At 44.9% G+C, this 13,015-nt stretch overlaps 1 protein-coding gene across 1 annotated transcript in view; it reads right to left on the bottom strand.

Moving 5' to 3' along the window:
• LOC120869435 (receptor-type tyrosine-protein phosphatase T-like) overlaps positions 1 to 11,253 on the bottom strand; it is a 310,761-nt gene extending 299,508 nt beyond the window's left edge. Inside the window, exons 1-2 of the mRNA XM_040248752.1 lie at positions 11,250 to 11,253; positions 8,742 to 9,013 (exon numbers count right to left, since the gene is read on the bottom strand). Of these exons, the coding sequence (XP_040104686.1) occupies positions 8,742 to 9,013; positions 11,250 to 11,253 (276 nt within the window). The remainder of the gene's footprint in view (positions 1 to 8,741; positions 9,014 to 11,249) is intronic.
• Positions 11,254 to 13,015: the final 1,762 nt, after the last annotated feature.

Here is a 13,015-nt window from a genome sequence, read left to right as displayed (position 1 = left end):
GTGTACCTTGAGTGTGTACACCTTGTGTGTGTGCATCTTGTGTGTGTACCACCTTGAGCAAGTTACCTTACTGCTCTGTGCCTCAGTTTCCTCATCTGTAATTATAGTGTCTACCTTGTTAGGTAATTATTCATGTTAAGGGAGTTAATATACTAATTTCTGTAGGAAAAAAATAAAAAAATATAATGAACACAGAAAACACATTTAAAAGACATAGCATGAAAAGATTCAAATTGTGTAGTAAAAGTGATAAAAGTAAAAAAATTCTATTATGTTAATAAATATAAATAGGTTAAAACAAAGAAAAGCTCTCAGACTGTCTAAATGAACAAAGTCTAATTACATGTCATAAGATAAACACCTAGTATAGAATGACTCAATAACCTTAAAAATAACAAACCAAACAAAGACATAGGAAAATACAAACAGAAACTTATTGTTGTAAAAATAATGCTAAAGCATCAAAGTAGAATTTAAATGAAAAAGAAATATAAAAACCTCACAAGATCATATAATAGGCGAATATCTAACTTCAATAAATTCTTCAAAGAGGAAACTATACAGTCATGGTTCTATATATTTTCTAACCAGATTTCCTAAAGCCATAAACTAATGACAAAAGCTTAAAAATCAATTTCTTAAAGTTGAAATATTGTCTATTTCTTAAATACATAATAACTATACTGTCAAAGTATGTTTTGTTAACAAAAGTCTGAATGAAATAAAATTAAAAGTCAAATGGCAAGTTGAGAACAATATCTGTAATATATATGCCAGCTAAAAGGTAAATATCCTATTCTGTGTAAAGAATCCTTGAGAATCATCAAAACAAATAAACTCTCTAAAAGAAAAATCAGCGAGTTCAGCAGGTTATTCACAAAAGATGAAGCAAGATTGGTAATGTTTTTGTTTTTAATGACACTAGGGAGATTATGGCAGATGAATGTTTTTGCCTTAACCCTTTCCTAGATCTTCCAAATTCTCTATGATAAAAATGAGCTTCTTTTTATTTACAATAAAAATTAAGTCCTTTAAAGTGTATTACATTTTCGTATCTCTCTGCATATTATACTACCCTTTTGTCATGTACCACAACTAATTCCACTACAACACCTATCACAGCAGAGTGTAAATGCCTGTTCATGAATTATTTCATCCTGTAAGCTCTAAACCTATTGGGAGCAGGGACAGTCTCATTCATTCATATTTACAGAGACTCTCCTCTGTACCAAGGATTGAGGCACTCGCAGGGAGGGGCTAAAAAGTGAACAACAAGCTTAGGGTTCTAACTCTGATAAACTTTACATTTCATGAATGGAAAAGGAAATTACACAGATAAATAAGGAAATTAAATTCATTTTGTGATTAAGTATAACTAAGTGGGAGAGGGTCTACATTACTTAGAGTAGTCAGGAAAGAACTCTAAAAAGGTGATAATTAAAAGGAGACCAGAAGGATGAAACTGGCAAGTTAAGGAAGAGGTGGTGATGTACAAAGGCTCTGAGGCAGGAAAGAACTTGAGGATGATCTGGGAATATAAGAATGAGACCCTGGCGTGGCTGGGATATAGCAAGCAAGCTAGAGAAGCACAAGGCAAGGCTGGAATGCTAGCTGCAGGTCAGATGACATGGAGTGCTCTAAGACTTACGGGAGTTTGAATTTTCTGCTATTACTGAAGCATTTGAAGCTGGAAAGTGACATAATTTACATTCAAAAAAAGTTCATTCTGGCTATTCTGTGGAAATTGACTGGGGCAGGAGGTGGAGCTTGAGCAAGAATGAAATTGAACAGTTGGCTACGGTAGTGGTCCAATGAAAAGATGAGTATGGCTTGGACAATGGTGTTAGCCATGAGGAATAAAGATGCTGATGATATGAAAGATACTTTCAAGGTAGAGATGAAAATAATTACTGCTAGATTAAGAGGAGAAGAGTGAAGAAAAGAGAAAATGCAAAGAGGATTCTTCAATTTAAGTCTTGAGCTTCTAGGCTGATTCTGGTGTCATTTATTAACACAGAGAAAATGAATGTGTGTGTCTCTAGGCACATAGGCCAAGCTACATCATAATTTTTTTTCAAGATGCCAACTAAAATCTTAATGGACATCCTGAGGAAGCTGATATTATATTTCGAAGCTCTTGGGTGATCTAGGACCAGACTTACAAATGTGGTAGTACTGGCATCTAAATGCCACTTAAATCTATACAACTAGATGAGGTCATCTTGAAAGAGAGAGTAGACAGTTCAAAGAAGAGGACTAGGGCCCAAGGCCAAGTGTGGAAAGCCCAGTAGAGGATTTCTTAGGATGGTAGATACTGGAACATGGTTTTAGGTAGAGGGGAAAGAGTCAGGGAAGTAGCACGGAATACAAGGGAATGGGGAGTTGACGGAACAGATTCTAGAGGGGACAAAAGTCAAATGGGGTCAGGTTACTGGTGGAGTTACCAGTACTGAACAGAGGGGGACCTCATCAACTAAGATTGAATAATAACAAAAATAGAGAAAAAAAACCATAGTAACAAAGGTCAATCACATTAACCTTTTATCAGTGGTGGTCTCAATCTAGCCTCTCAACAACCCTAAGTGGTGGGGCCGGCTAAATTACCAAAACTCAGGAAAGAAGCCAGAGGCAGGTAGGAGGGCTAAGACCCTGGTCTCCTGGTTCACAGCCAAGTCCATTACTGAACTTTATTGGAAAGCAGTCCAACTCTCATTTTTAACCAAAACACTTGGTTAAGCAGAGTTCTGACTTTTTTTTCCAGTTACTCAAAGTTCAACTCTATTAATACTCTTCTCACACTCTGCTTCTCACATCATCACTCAGTATGCAACCTATATCATAATTATTAACAAATACTCCATGAGCAAACCCAAGGCTGGCCATGAGAGAATGGGTGCGTGAGAGTGACACGTACAGCTGGTCACTGCTCAGTGGCCTTCCGGTAGCAGAAATAAGAATTCTATAATGAGACAGAGACTCTTTCATTCATCAGAATTCCTCTTGGGAATGTTTTTCTATAACACGCCATGGTAGGTGAGACTTGGGTTTCTCAAACAGGAGAGAGTAATATTCTGTAAGAAATAAGGGGAAGAAGGTACTGCTTTTTTAATGAAGTAAATGAATAATTGTAAAATGCTGACAATGCATATCATAAATGCTGATGAATGGTTATTACTGCCCTTACTGTTATTACTGCCCTTACTCTGGACAGAGGGATGGGAGATGAGAAGGAAAATTCAAGGGAATGGTGGGGAAGAAAGAAATGGACTTCCAATGTGACAACCTTTTATGCCCTCACCCCAAGTTTCCACTAAGGTTCCTACACTCACCAGACTCCGATGTGAGCTATGAAAGGTGGAAACTGCTGGTGGCTGGGCTTTGGGTCCATGTGGGGAGGTACACGGAAATTAAGAGGCACAGATGGTTGCAGGTGCCAGGAGAGCTGGGAAGGGGACCATGACAACACACAGAATCCTTGATGAAGGCCCCAGAATCACAAGATATTAGATGTAGGGACTGTGGTATGTTTACAACACAAGGCAGGTCCTGGATGCAGCTGAGAATGAAAGTACCTCCCAGAACAGATGGGGAATATTCTCCCTATCACTGCCAGAGTGTTCAGAGAAGAATGCTCACACAACCTACAGGAGCCAAAAAAAAAAAAAAAAAGTCATGCAAACTGTCAAGAGATAGATCCCTCAATGGCCCGAGGGCAGAGGGTCACACAGCTGGGGATATCAGCAAGAGTGCCAGGAAGTCCACTATCTTCCCGAGGAAGGAAAGAAAAGGAAAACAGGCTCGCAATGGATGGGCTTGGGCCTACCTGGACTCACTTGCTGAGCTTGTCCCTGAAACACTGAACTCTCACAAGGCGGCTGACTCTCAGGCCCACACACATGAGCCTGGGTAAGCCGCCCGCTTCCAGAAACAAGGGCCAACCCTGGGGAGCATAACGCCAGGCACCGGAGAGGGAAATCTCAAGTGGTGGCTAGAATGTGCCATCAGTAGATTATGGGATTGCAAACCTGAGTCACGGAGAAGCAATGGGGATGGAGATGAAGTTGACAGAGACAGCCTGTAGAAATTACATATAGTCCCAAAGCCCTCAACACCCCTTATCCATCCTTGCACGCATTATAGTTCTGAATGAGATCCAGGCAATGCAAATTATCGCTGGGATTCATGGCTCAAGCTTCTGATCACAAGGAGCTTTTGTAAGAAGACATGAGTCAGGGGAACATGGAACATGGTTAGAGAGATCAGGTTTGGCCGCAGCAAGAGAGTGTAAGGGTAGCGGCACAACCAGGGACATTCAGACATCAGGAGAATGTGAGTGCCCCTCTGAATTCTCACTGCTGATAAAGGAGGAAGCCCTCGTAAACAGAACAGCAGAACAGAATTTGGTCTTGTATGGTTCAGGAAAAGCAGCTGTCACAGCTGCAGCTCGGGCCCCAGAGCCAGGCTCCCGACTGACCAAGTTCTGGGGAATATGGATGACTGGAGTCCTCTCTTTAGGTGAGAAGGTGCCTGAGGAGACGGCTGCAGCCTCAGGTGGAAAGGGTCACCCTGTCAATGAGCTTCTGGTGTGGGGGTCTTGGTCAGGAAGATCCCACCCAGCATCTCACCAGCTCCAGTTCCTGGGAACCTCCAGTTCCACAAAGGGCCAGGGTGATGTCAAGACCCTCAGTGACAGAAAGACCTGCTCAGGTGTTCTGAAGTGAGGCAGAACCATCATCTTCAAGCCAAGCACACTCATAAGAAAACCCCAACCAAGGCCCTTGAGGAATGAGGGTCAGGAACGGGAGAAGTGAGTGAGTGAAGAATTGTGAGGAAAAAAGGCTCCTCTAGTGCCATCTGCATACAGGGGACGAGAAGGGCGGGTGGGGGGAGACAGAAGACCACCCATGGTGCTCCGCGTCGGTATATGGAGACAGGGGCACTGGGGCGCAGAACCGGACCACACCTTCCCTGCAGGAAAGCCTTCAACCCCAAAGCGGCCGTGTGTCCCGACTATCAGCTACACACCCGCAAGTCCCAGACCCTCAGAGACCTTCTGGTACTGGGGGAGTGTAGCTTGCCTGGAAAGGGGCAAACCTCTCCCAATGCAGGAACTGCTGGGCCAAGCCAGGAAGTCAAGTCCCAAGAGAGGCTCAGAGATGAGTCACCCCTCAAACCCTCCAAAAAAGCAGGGTATGTGCCCATTTGGGGGAGGATGTGGATACATCAGGACCCAGTTTAAGGGACTTGATGTTTTCTGGTCACCGTTGAAGGCCTCAAGCAGAGAACTGGTGGAGCAAAACATTTCAAGGGGCTGCAAACACCTTCTCAAAAGATAAGAGACAGAAAGATCTTGGCTAACCAGAAGTTCTCTTTGGAAGAGGACTACGTATATTTTTATGATGAGGAGATTCCTTGGGGTGAAATCAAGACACTCTTTTCCACATCAGCCCAAGGAGGCCTCCGTAAAAGAGAAGGAGGAGAGTTTGCTGCCTAGCAGGGAGGAGAGATGGGTGAATGAAAGAGATGGGGTGGAGTTTAAAGAAGGTAGAGACTCACTCCTCACCCCATGATGCCTCCTGAACTGTGCATGAAGGGACCAACTGCACAGAACACCAGAGGCCAGAGGAACATCTGAGAAAGGGACTGGGCTTTATGTTCCAATTAAATTCAAGTTGAGTGAGTCTTAAATTTCGGGGGTCTACGTAGCTGAATAAAAAGGCAATTTCACTGAGGCAGGTGATGGAGAATAGAGCAAGCAAATGGTGGCACAATTAATTAAAGTTCTTTTATTTTTTAAATATTGGGACAGAAAAGTTCAGAATCATTAAAATCTGAAATAGAATTAACATCACCTGGAAAGGAGCAGCCACGTGCAGCACAGCTTGAGCTGCACCGGACAAGCCCCTGCTCCCCTGAGAGGAGGCCAGCAAGGGGTGGATGGCAGGGGGCCCCTTCTCATCTCAGGCCCTGCTGAAGGTGCAGAGAGCCCACTAATAAGAAAGATGAAAAGTCCCTGTTTGTTACAGAGCTACAGGTCAATTTTAGGACTGTGAAACATGACTTTAATAAATGAATACATAAGCCATCGGGGTCTGAAGCCCAGCACCGCTGAGAACCAAAATGGTATTTAGTCCCCAGAATCAGACATGCAGATCCAGAGCTGGGGGTCTGATGAATTTTCAAGCTCATTTTGCAAACGTCTTCGAATCTCCAGATGGGCCCCCTTTTCTCTCCCCAGATGTACGTGTGGGTGGTGTCCCTGGGTGTGTGGTGAGTCTGAGAACCGGATGGTGAGTGTATACACCTGTGTGTGCGGCCACGGGGCTATCCACTCACAGCTCTGTGTGTGTCTGAAAGACCTGTGCCTTTTCTAAACCGCTGCTCTCAATGCATTAGTGGCTTTCTCACCACAAAGCTCAGAGCAGAGGAGATGGAATGAAATGACGCTGTGGCGTAACAGGTTGGAAATCAGAACCTTCTCCCAGATGAGGCTGCTCATCACAGGGACGGCTCGGAGCTCAGCCACAGCCGTCCTCCTTTAAGGAGGACCCCCCACCTCCATCCTCTTTGTCTGCTCTCCCCTCACTTCCTCCTCCCTTCCAAACACTGCGGGGCTCACTGCGAGCCTGATATAAGTTACATACTACCTCATTTAATCCACGGACCCATGGACCTCTCCATTTTACAAATGAGACAACTGTGCTCAGAATGATAATGGGTCAGACCCAACACTGCACTGCTAGTGAGCAGTTTTCAGGATGGGCATGCTTTCCCCTCACTCCTAAAAGCAGGGAACTGAGCTTGCAGCCAGAGGACCTAGGCAGAATTATGGGGATCTCAAATGACCAAAAATATCCCTTACTCTGGAACACAGGACATGGTGCCGCCCAACACAGGAGTTACTATCAGATAAATGAGAAGCAAATATATGCTTACCACAGAGCTGAGACATAAGAGATGCCCAGGACACACTCTTTTCCCCCTTCTATACCCATCAAAGAGCAGGGTCAGTGGTGGGTCTAACCCTCAACCTGGGTCACTTTTCTTGCTCTTTATCCTTCCTTGCACCTGTGGCCCCCATCCTGTATCCATCTGCATCAGGTCCTAGGTAGGGGGTTTCTAAATTGAAAGGCTAAGGCCTCCTTGAGGGGATCCATGGACTTACAGAGACACTTGAAGCTATCTATACTTAGTGAAACAGGGGCAGTTTTGGACCAGGGCACCAGAGTTTTAGTCCCAACTTTGCCAATGATTTGCTGTGTGCTCTTGGACATCACTGTCCATCTCTGGATGGAGAGTTTGCTGACAGGATTTAGCAAACTATGGCCTGGAGACCAAATCTGGTCCATCACTTTTTTTGTGCAATAGAGTTTTATCGGAACACAGCCATGTCCTTTCATTTACATATTGTTCACAACTGATTTCACAGTACATCTGAAAGAAGTGTACCATGAGTTTTGAACTGAAGGATGCCTACGAATCTCCCAGGCCCTCAGCTTGCCCCCTTAGGTCCCTCTTCTGCTTTAGACTCCAGAGAAATTTCTCCAAAAATAGATCTGACTATGTCACTTTCTGACTTAAAGCCTTCCATCTGTGTGTATGGATATCAACTGCAAACAGGCGCAAAGGAGCTTAAGGAGGGAAGAAAACATTCTAAAGCTGGTTTATGGTGATGATTCTGCAACTCAATAGATTTACTAAACATCACTGGCTTGCATGCTTAAAATGAGTGGATTCTATGGTATATAAATTATACCTTAATAAAGTAATTTAAAAACTTTCAACAGTCCCGGGCCATGACAACATGGATCTATGTTCCTCTAAGTGTGCCCATGGGCTGGTGGCATCATGTACTGTGTACGTTAAAAGTCCACAATGAGATAAGAGGTGTTCAGAAAGTGTTCCAGCAATTTGGCCTTGCGGTGACACTTGTATTGCAGTTTATAAGAGTATTGGTCCACAGTGAGTTAAGGAGAAAAAAACTGGTCTTCCACCACAGACGGTTTGAGTAGTGCTGCTCTAGGCTAGAGAATAAATCTACTCTCCTTAGCCTGGCATTCAAAGCCCCATGACCTACCCATCCCTGCAGGTTTAGCTCCCAGTATATCTTCCTTTCAATATACCTATAAGCAACCTAGTTTCCAAACTCTGCCAAAATCTCTCACTTACTCCTTCAATCCATGGTATCCATCACCCCCATCAATGCAAATGCCTTTCCCTTCCTTCTTCAATAAGTATTTGTTCATCTTCAAGACTCAGCCTAGCTGTCTTGTCCTCTTAGGAGTCACCATAATTGTCTTGCCTACAGACATCCTCTTCCCCGGGGGCAGTATTTGACTTGTTACCTTTGTGAACCTCAATTTTTCATCTGTAAAAGAGGCATAATAATTGCACCTCCCTCATAAGATTGTTATAAGAAATTATTTGCTAGAAGGCTTCAGTGTCTGCATCCATCCAGCATCCCATGGAATCCACACGCATTCCACTATACTGTGTTTATATAAATAAACAGTTTCAATCAGTCTCCTCCTACAAACTGCGATCTCCAGGGAGGCAGGGTCTATACTGGATCTCTCCTGCATCCTCCAGGACTGATTAGCAGAAGCAGCTTGGTAACCACGAGGTGAACAAGTGAGTACATAAAATCTTTTCTAGACCAAACCTCTAAACAAGAGGGCAAGCAGTATATAGGTAATTACTCAAAAAAAATAAATAAATAAAAATATGATAAAACACCATACCTGGTAGAAATGTGGCCAGAAGGTGCTGATGGCAAGCTCTGCCTTCACCCAGCCCTCGGTGACCACCCCAGACACGTTCCAGACGGGGTTTCCCTGGGGTCCACCGTTCACCTTCACATAGACATTTAGGGCCCCTGGGCTGGACCGGTCACGGCTGGAGAAGTAGTAATGGAAATCAATGCAGTGGGTGTCGTTCTCCTTGAGGGTCGGCAGGAGAAGGTGGGCCTTCTGGCCAGAGGCCCTCCCAGAGCTGTTCACCATCATGAAGGATCCTGGAGATCCACAAAAAGAGCAGGAGGTAGAGACAAGGAGAGAGAAAGAAAATCCTTCTGAAAATCAGTCACACCTGGAAACACGGTAGCCAGAAATCCAATCCCTCTAGGAGGGTCTGGTTGACCCCCAGGAACCCACATTTCCTTTCTGAATTCAAGTATCCTCTTCTGCGATTGGGAATAAAAGGTGTTACTCACCAAGGTGGTTTTGTAAGAATTAAGAGAAGGTAAGACACAAAAAATATTTCTACAAAGTAAAGTCTATAAATACATACAGAACAACAACAAAACTCACTAAAACCAGTAGCTCCTACAGGAAGAATGGAATAAAAACTCAGGAATTTAGTTAACTGTAACCTCCGTGGATGAAATGAGGTGAAATATAACCTCATTCAAGCTCAGGTGGTCTCAATGGAAGCAGAAGCTCTTCCAAACCAGGGTGGTGTTCTAACATATTACACTTCGAGCCTTGCATTAATACAAGAAATATACCGGAGGAGGACATATACAAGTACAGTATACTCAAGAAAGCAAAGAAGACCTTGAAGATATGTGAGAACCAATTGAAAGATGGAATGGAGAGTAAGTAATTCTTGCTGAGAACTTAAGGAGCAGCAGTGTGAGGCTTAGTTTATTTATATTTTGTTCAATTTAATCTTCAGAACAACCCTGGGAGAAGAAGGCTTTTCATTTTATTGAAAGACTGAGTAACTTACCCTGGACCACTCAGACAAGGAAGGATGAGACCCAGATTCTCTTTGACCTCAAAGTTTATGCTATTTTTACGGCCTGCAGAAAACATGACTATTATTTTCAAACACTCCAAGTGAGCCTCTTGGAGTTTCTTTGACAGATTAAATGGTCGTTTCTGGTTCTTCACCCCTCCCTAGATCCACACTCTTTGCCTTTGACTTGCCCCTGCTTCCAACAGAGGCAGAGAGCGTGTCCTCATCCCTTGCTTTGAACTCCACTTGCTTTGGTCAGCAGGATGCTAAGAGAATGAGGCTTGAAATGTGCTTGCCTAGCCAGGCTTGCCCTCTTGAGCTACTGCTGTCTTCCAGGAGAAGAACGTGCCCCAGGTAGCTGCTGCCCCTTTGGCTTGAGATTGAGGACTGACACGTGTGGAAGAGAAATAAGCCCAATGGAGAGTAAAGAACCCAGCCAGGCCTCCCATGTAGCTGGGCGTACAGCCACATAGCCAACAAGCCCAGCCTGGGTCAGCCAATCCACAACAGAGGCTCAGGCCCAGGAGTGTGAGAATAAAATGTGCGTTGTAACTTCCCTCTTGGTTTGCTAGGTACATTATTGTGGCAACAGTTTCCTGATGAAGGTCATCTGAGAGAGCAGCCCTATGAAAGAAGCCACAGCGGGGCACATTTCAGTTCAAAGGCCCTTTTAACAAGTAGAACAGATGCAAAACTGGGGTGGACTACCCGGAGACAAAGTGAGTCCCTCATCACTACAGGTGGCTAAACAGAGTCTGGACATGTTGAGCAGACGTCTAAGGAACTTTCACCATCAGCTGTGAGGGCCGAACTCTGTGACTTAAGAGTCTTACAAGTCTATGGGATAAACTGCATCAAAAAACACAGTAGATAAATTCAAGTGATTCTGCAATGAATATTTCCACCAAGAAAACCACTGCTGCTTTGAAATCTTATTTTAGGCACTAAAATCTCCAATCAGAATGAAGCCTTAAGACTACTTATCCTCAACCAAGATGAGCCACTTCAATAGCTATCAGTAGCCTCATTCTTTCACTCTAATCCCCAGAAGACTAACAGTTGCCAGATACTCAGTGCTAGGCAATACATATCTTGGGGTTCTAAAGGGTACCGGTCATTCACAGCCTGTATCTGCTGGGTTCGAAATAAATTTTAAAATAGACACAGGAGACAGAGTTCAAAATCTCCACTTTACTACAGAGCTGGATTAGAGAAAGGAACATGGACTCGAGGACAAATTAGGCTTTCTTGCACTTTCTCCCCTGAACCAGCATGCAAAGTAGTTGGACCATCGAAGACGCCTTCCTTCCAACTCTACTCTGATCCCTAAGGCTCATTCCTGAAATAAGCCAACAAGAAGCAAGGTGATAAAGGCAGCAACCTGAACCAATGGCTACCAGACTCAATATCCAATATATTTCAATATCCAATAACTTTGAATATCCAAGCAGAAAACTCACCCACTCCCCTGAGTAGGAGCCTTGGGAAGTAGAGCAAAAGCAGTATCTTACCCATGTTTCCAAGCAAATCAAACTTCCTAGTTTACAGCTAGGCAGCAACCCCGGTACATGGAGAGCTGTCCCTTGTCAGATGTTGTCTCTAACCGTCACACCCTCCCGGCAGCAAGGAAGGCGCCACTGCATTAGGGAAAGAGGTGCAGAGAGAAGCCGGCACCCAGGCCCTCACCTGTTTGCTGATCTGCATCCCCCAGGGTTCCAAAGGTCTTCCCGGGATGGGAGAGTGCTGACTCACAAGACCCACAAGCCCCTGGGCACAGAGCGGGACACAGCTGCAGATAGAGAAGGCAGCCTGAGAAACAAGCAGTGACTGGGTTCTCTATCAGAATCCTGGGATGCCCCAGAGACATTTAAGCACCTGTGCTCCAGCCAGTTCACACACCCTTCTTCCTACTGCCCATAGCACAGTCGGGAAAGTGTTCCATCCACCAGCTCAGGTTCCCCCTTCTTTGCATCCTAGCTCTTGTGATGAAGCAGGCTCACTGATAGGGTGGAGCCAGGTGAGATCCATCCACCCCAGCAAGTCTAGGAATCCTCTTCATTGTGCGGCCTCCATGCCTGTTAATAAAGGATGCTGCCATTTCTCTGAAGGCAGAGCTGGTGAAAGTGCATGGCCCTCCATCAAGCCTTCATGTAGTAGAAACTGCTGGTTGACTAGCAAGCCTGTCCTCTCTGTGCTGGGCAGAGCTGGACTATATTCCCCAGCCTCCTTTCAGAGTTTGGCAAGGCCACGCAACTGGTTTCCAGCCAACAGGTCCTAAGGATGAAGCCTGCCACTTCCTGGCTTGACTCTTCAAGGCGGACAACCTCGACCCTCACCCAGCTCCCACTGCTTCATCCTCCTTTAATCTCATCCTTCACAGGATGACTCCTGGACCAGGAGTCTCAGAATCACCTGGGAGCTGGTAAAAAATGCAGACTCTTGGGCCCCAGCCCACATCTACTGAATCTGAATTTGCATTCCATCAAGATCTTGAGGTGGTGGGTATGCCCATTCAGGCCCCAGAATCACTACCGCGTTGTTTTTTCCTGTCCATCAACTGAAACGACAGGATTCCAGGAGCCTGAGGGACAGCAAAGCCACAATTAAAGGAACCGAGTTCCCCGAATGACCATGACCACGAGGAAGGCCATCACCATTAGGAACACTCCTTGTGGACTTCAAGCAAGGAATAAACTATTATTAGGTCATGAAGCCGTGAACATCTGACATCTACTTCTGCAACTAGCATTATCGTTATTATTTTGGCATCCCTGCAGAGCCCCTACTTCCTGCAAGTCCCTTTACTTAAGCAGATAACATGAGCAATGATAGTTACTAAGCAAGGCTGCCAGATGCTACAAACAGGGACATCATTGAGAGAAGCGTCCTTGGGTGAAAAAAGCAGAAAAGACTGAGAATGAAAAGCGTGGGTTCGCAGAAAAAAAAAAAAAACTCGAGAAGGAAATAAACATCCTGAACCTTCGTTAAGACAGTTCATGTCTCAGGGGGACCAGAGTGGGTTGCATTAGGGCAAACTGTGTTTCCCACTACCCTCACCCCTAATGTCGATCTGTGGGATTTCACATGCATCCTCAGGCCTGTAGACCAGACAGAAAGGTATACATTAGGGGGCAAGGATCAGAGAGATATATAAGAAAACTGAAACAAACGGAAGAAAACGATGACTGCCCATGCCTCCCCGCCCAGCTGACCTGCAAAGAAGGGGAGGGTCAGGCCAGAAGGGACTGGTAGGATGGAGCCCTGCTCAGGAATGTCC

This window comes from Oryx dammah, unplaced genomic scaffold (assembly GCF_014754425.2).
Source record: "Oryx dammah isolate SB20612 unplaced genomic scaffold, SCBI_Odam_1.1 HiC_scaffold_10, whole genome shotgun sequence".
NCBI classification, from domain to species: Eukaryota; Metazoa; Chordata; class Mammalia; order Artiodactyla; family Bovidae; genus Oryx; species Oryx dammah.
Note: the sequence above shows the minus strand (reverse complement) of the source record. Positions and strands in the feature narration are given on the sequence as shown.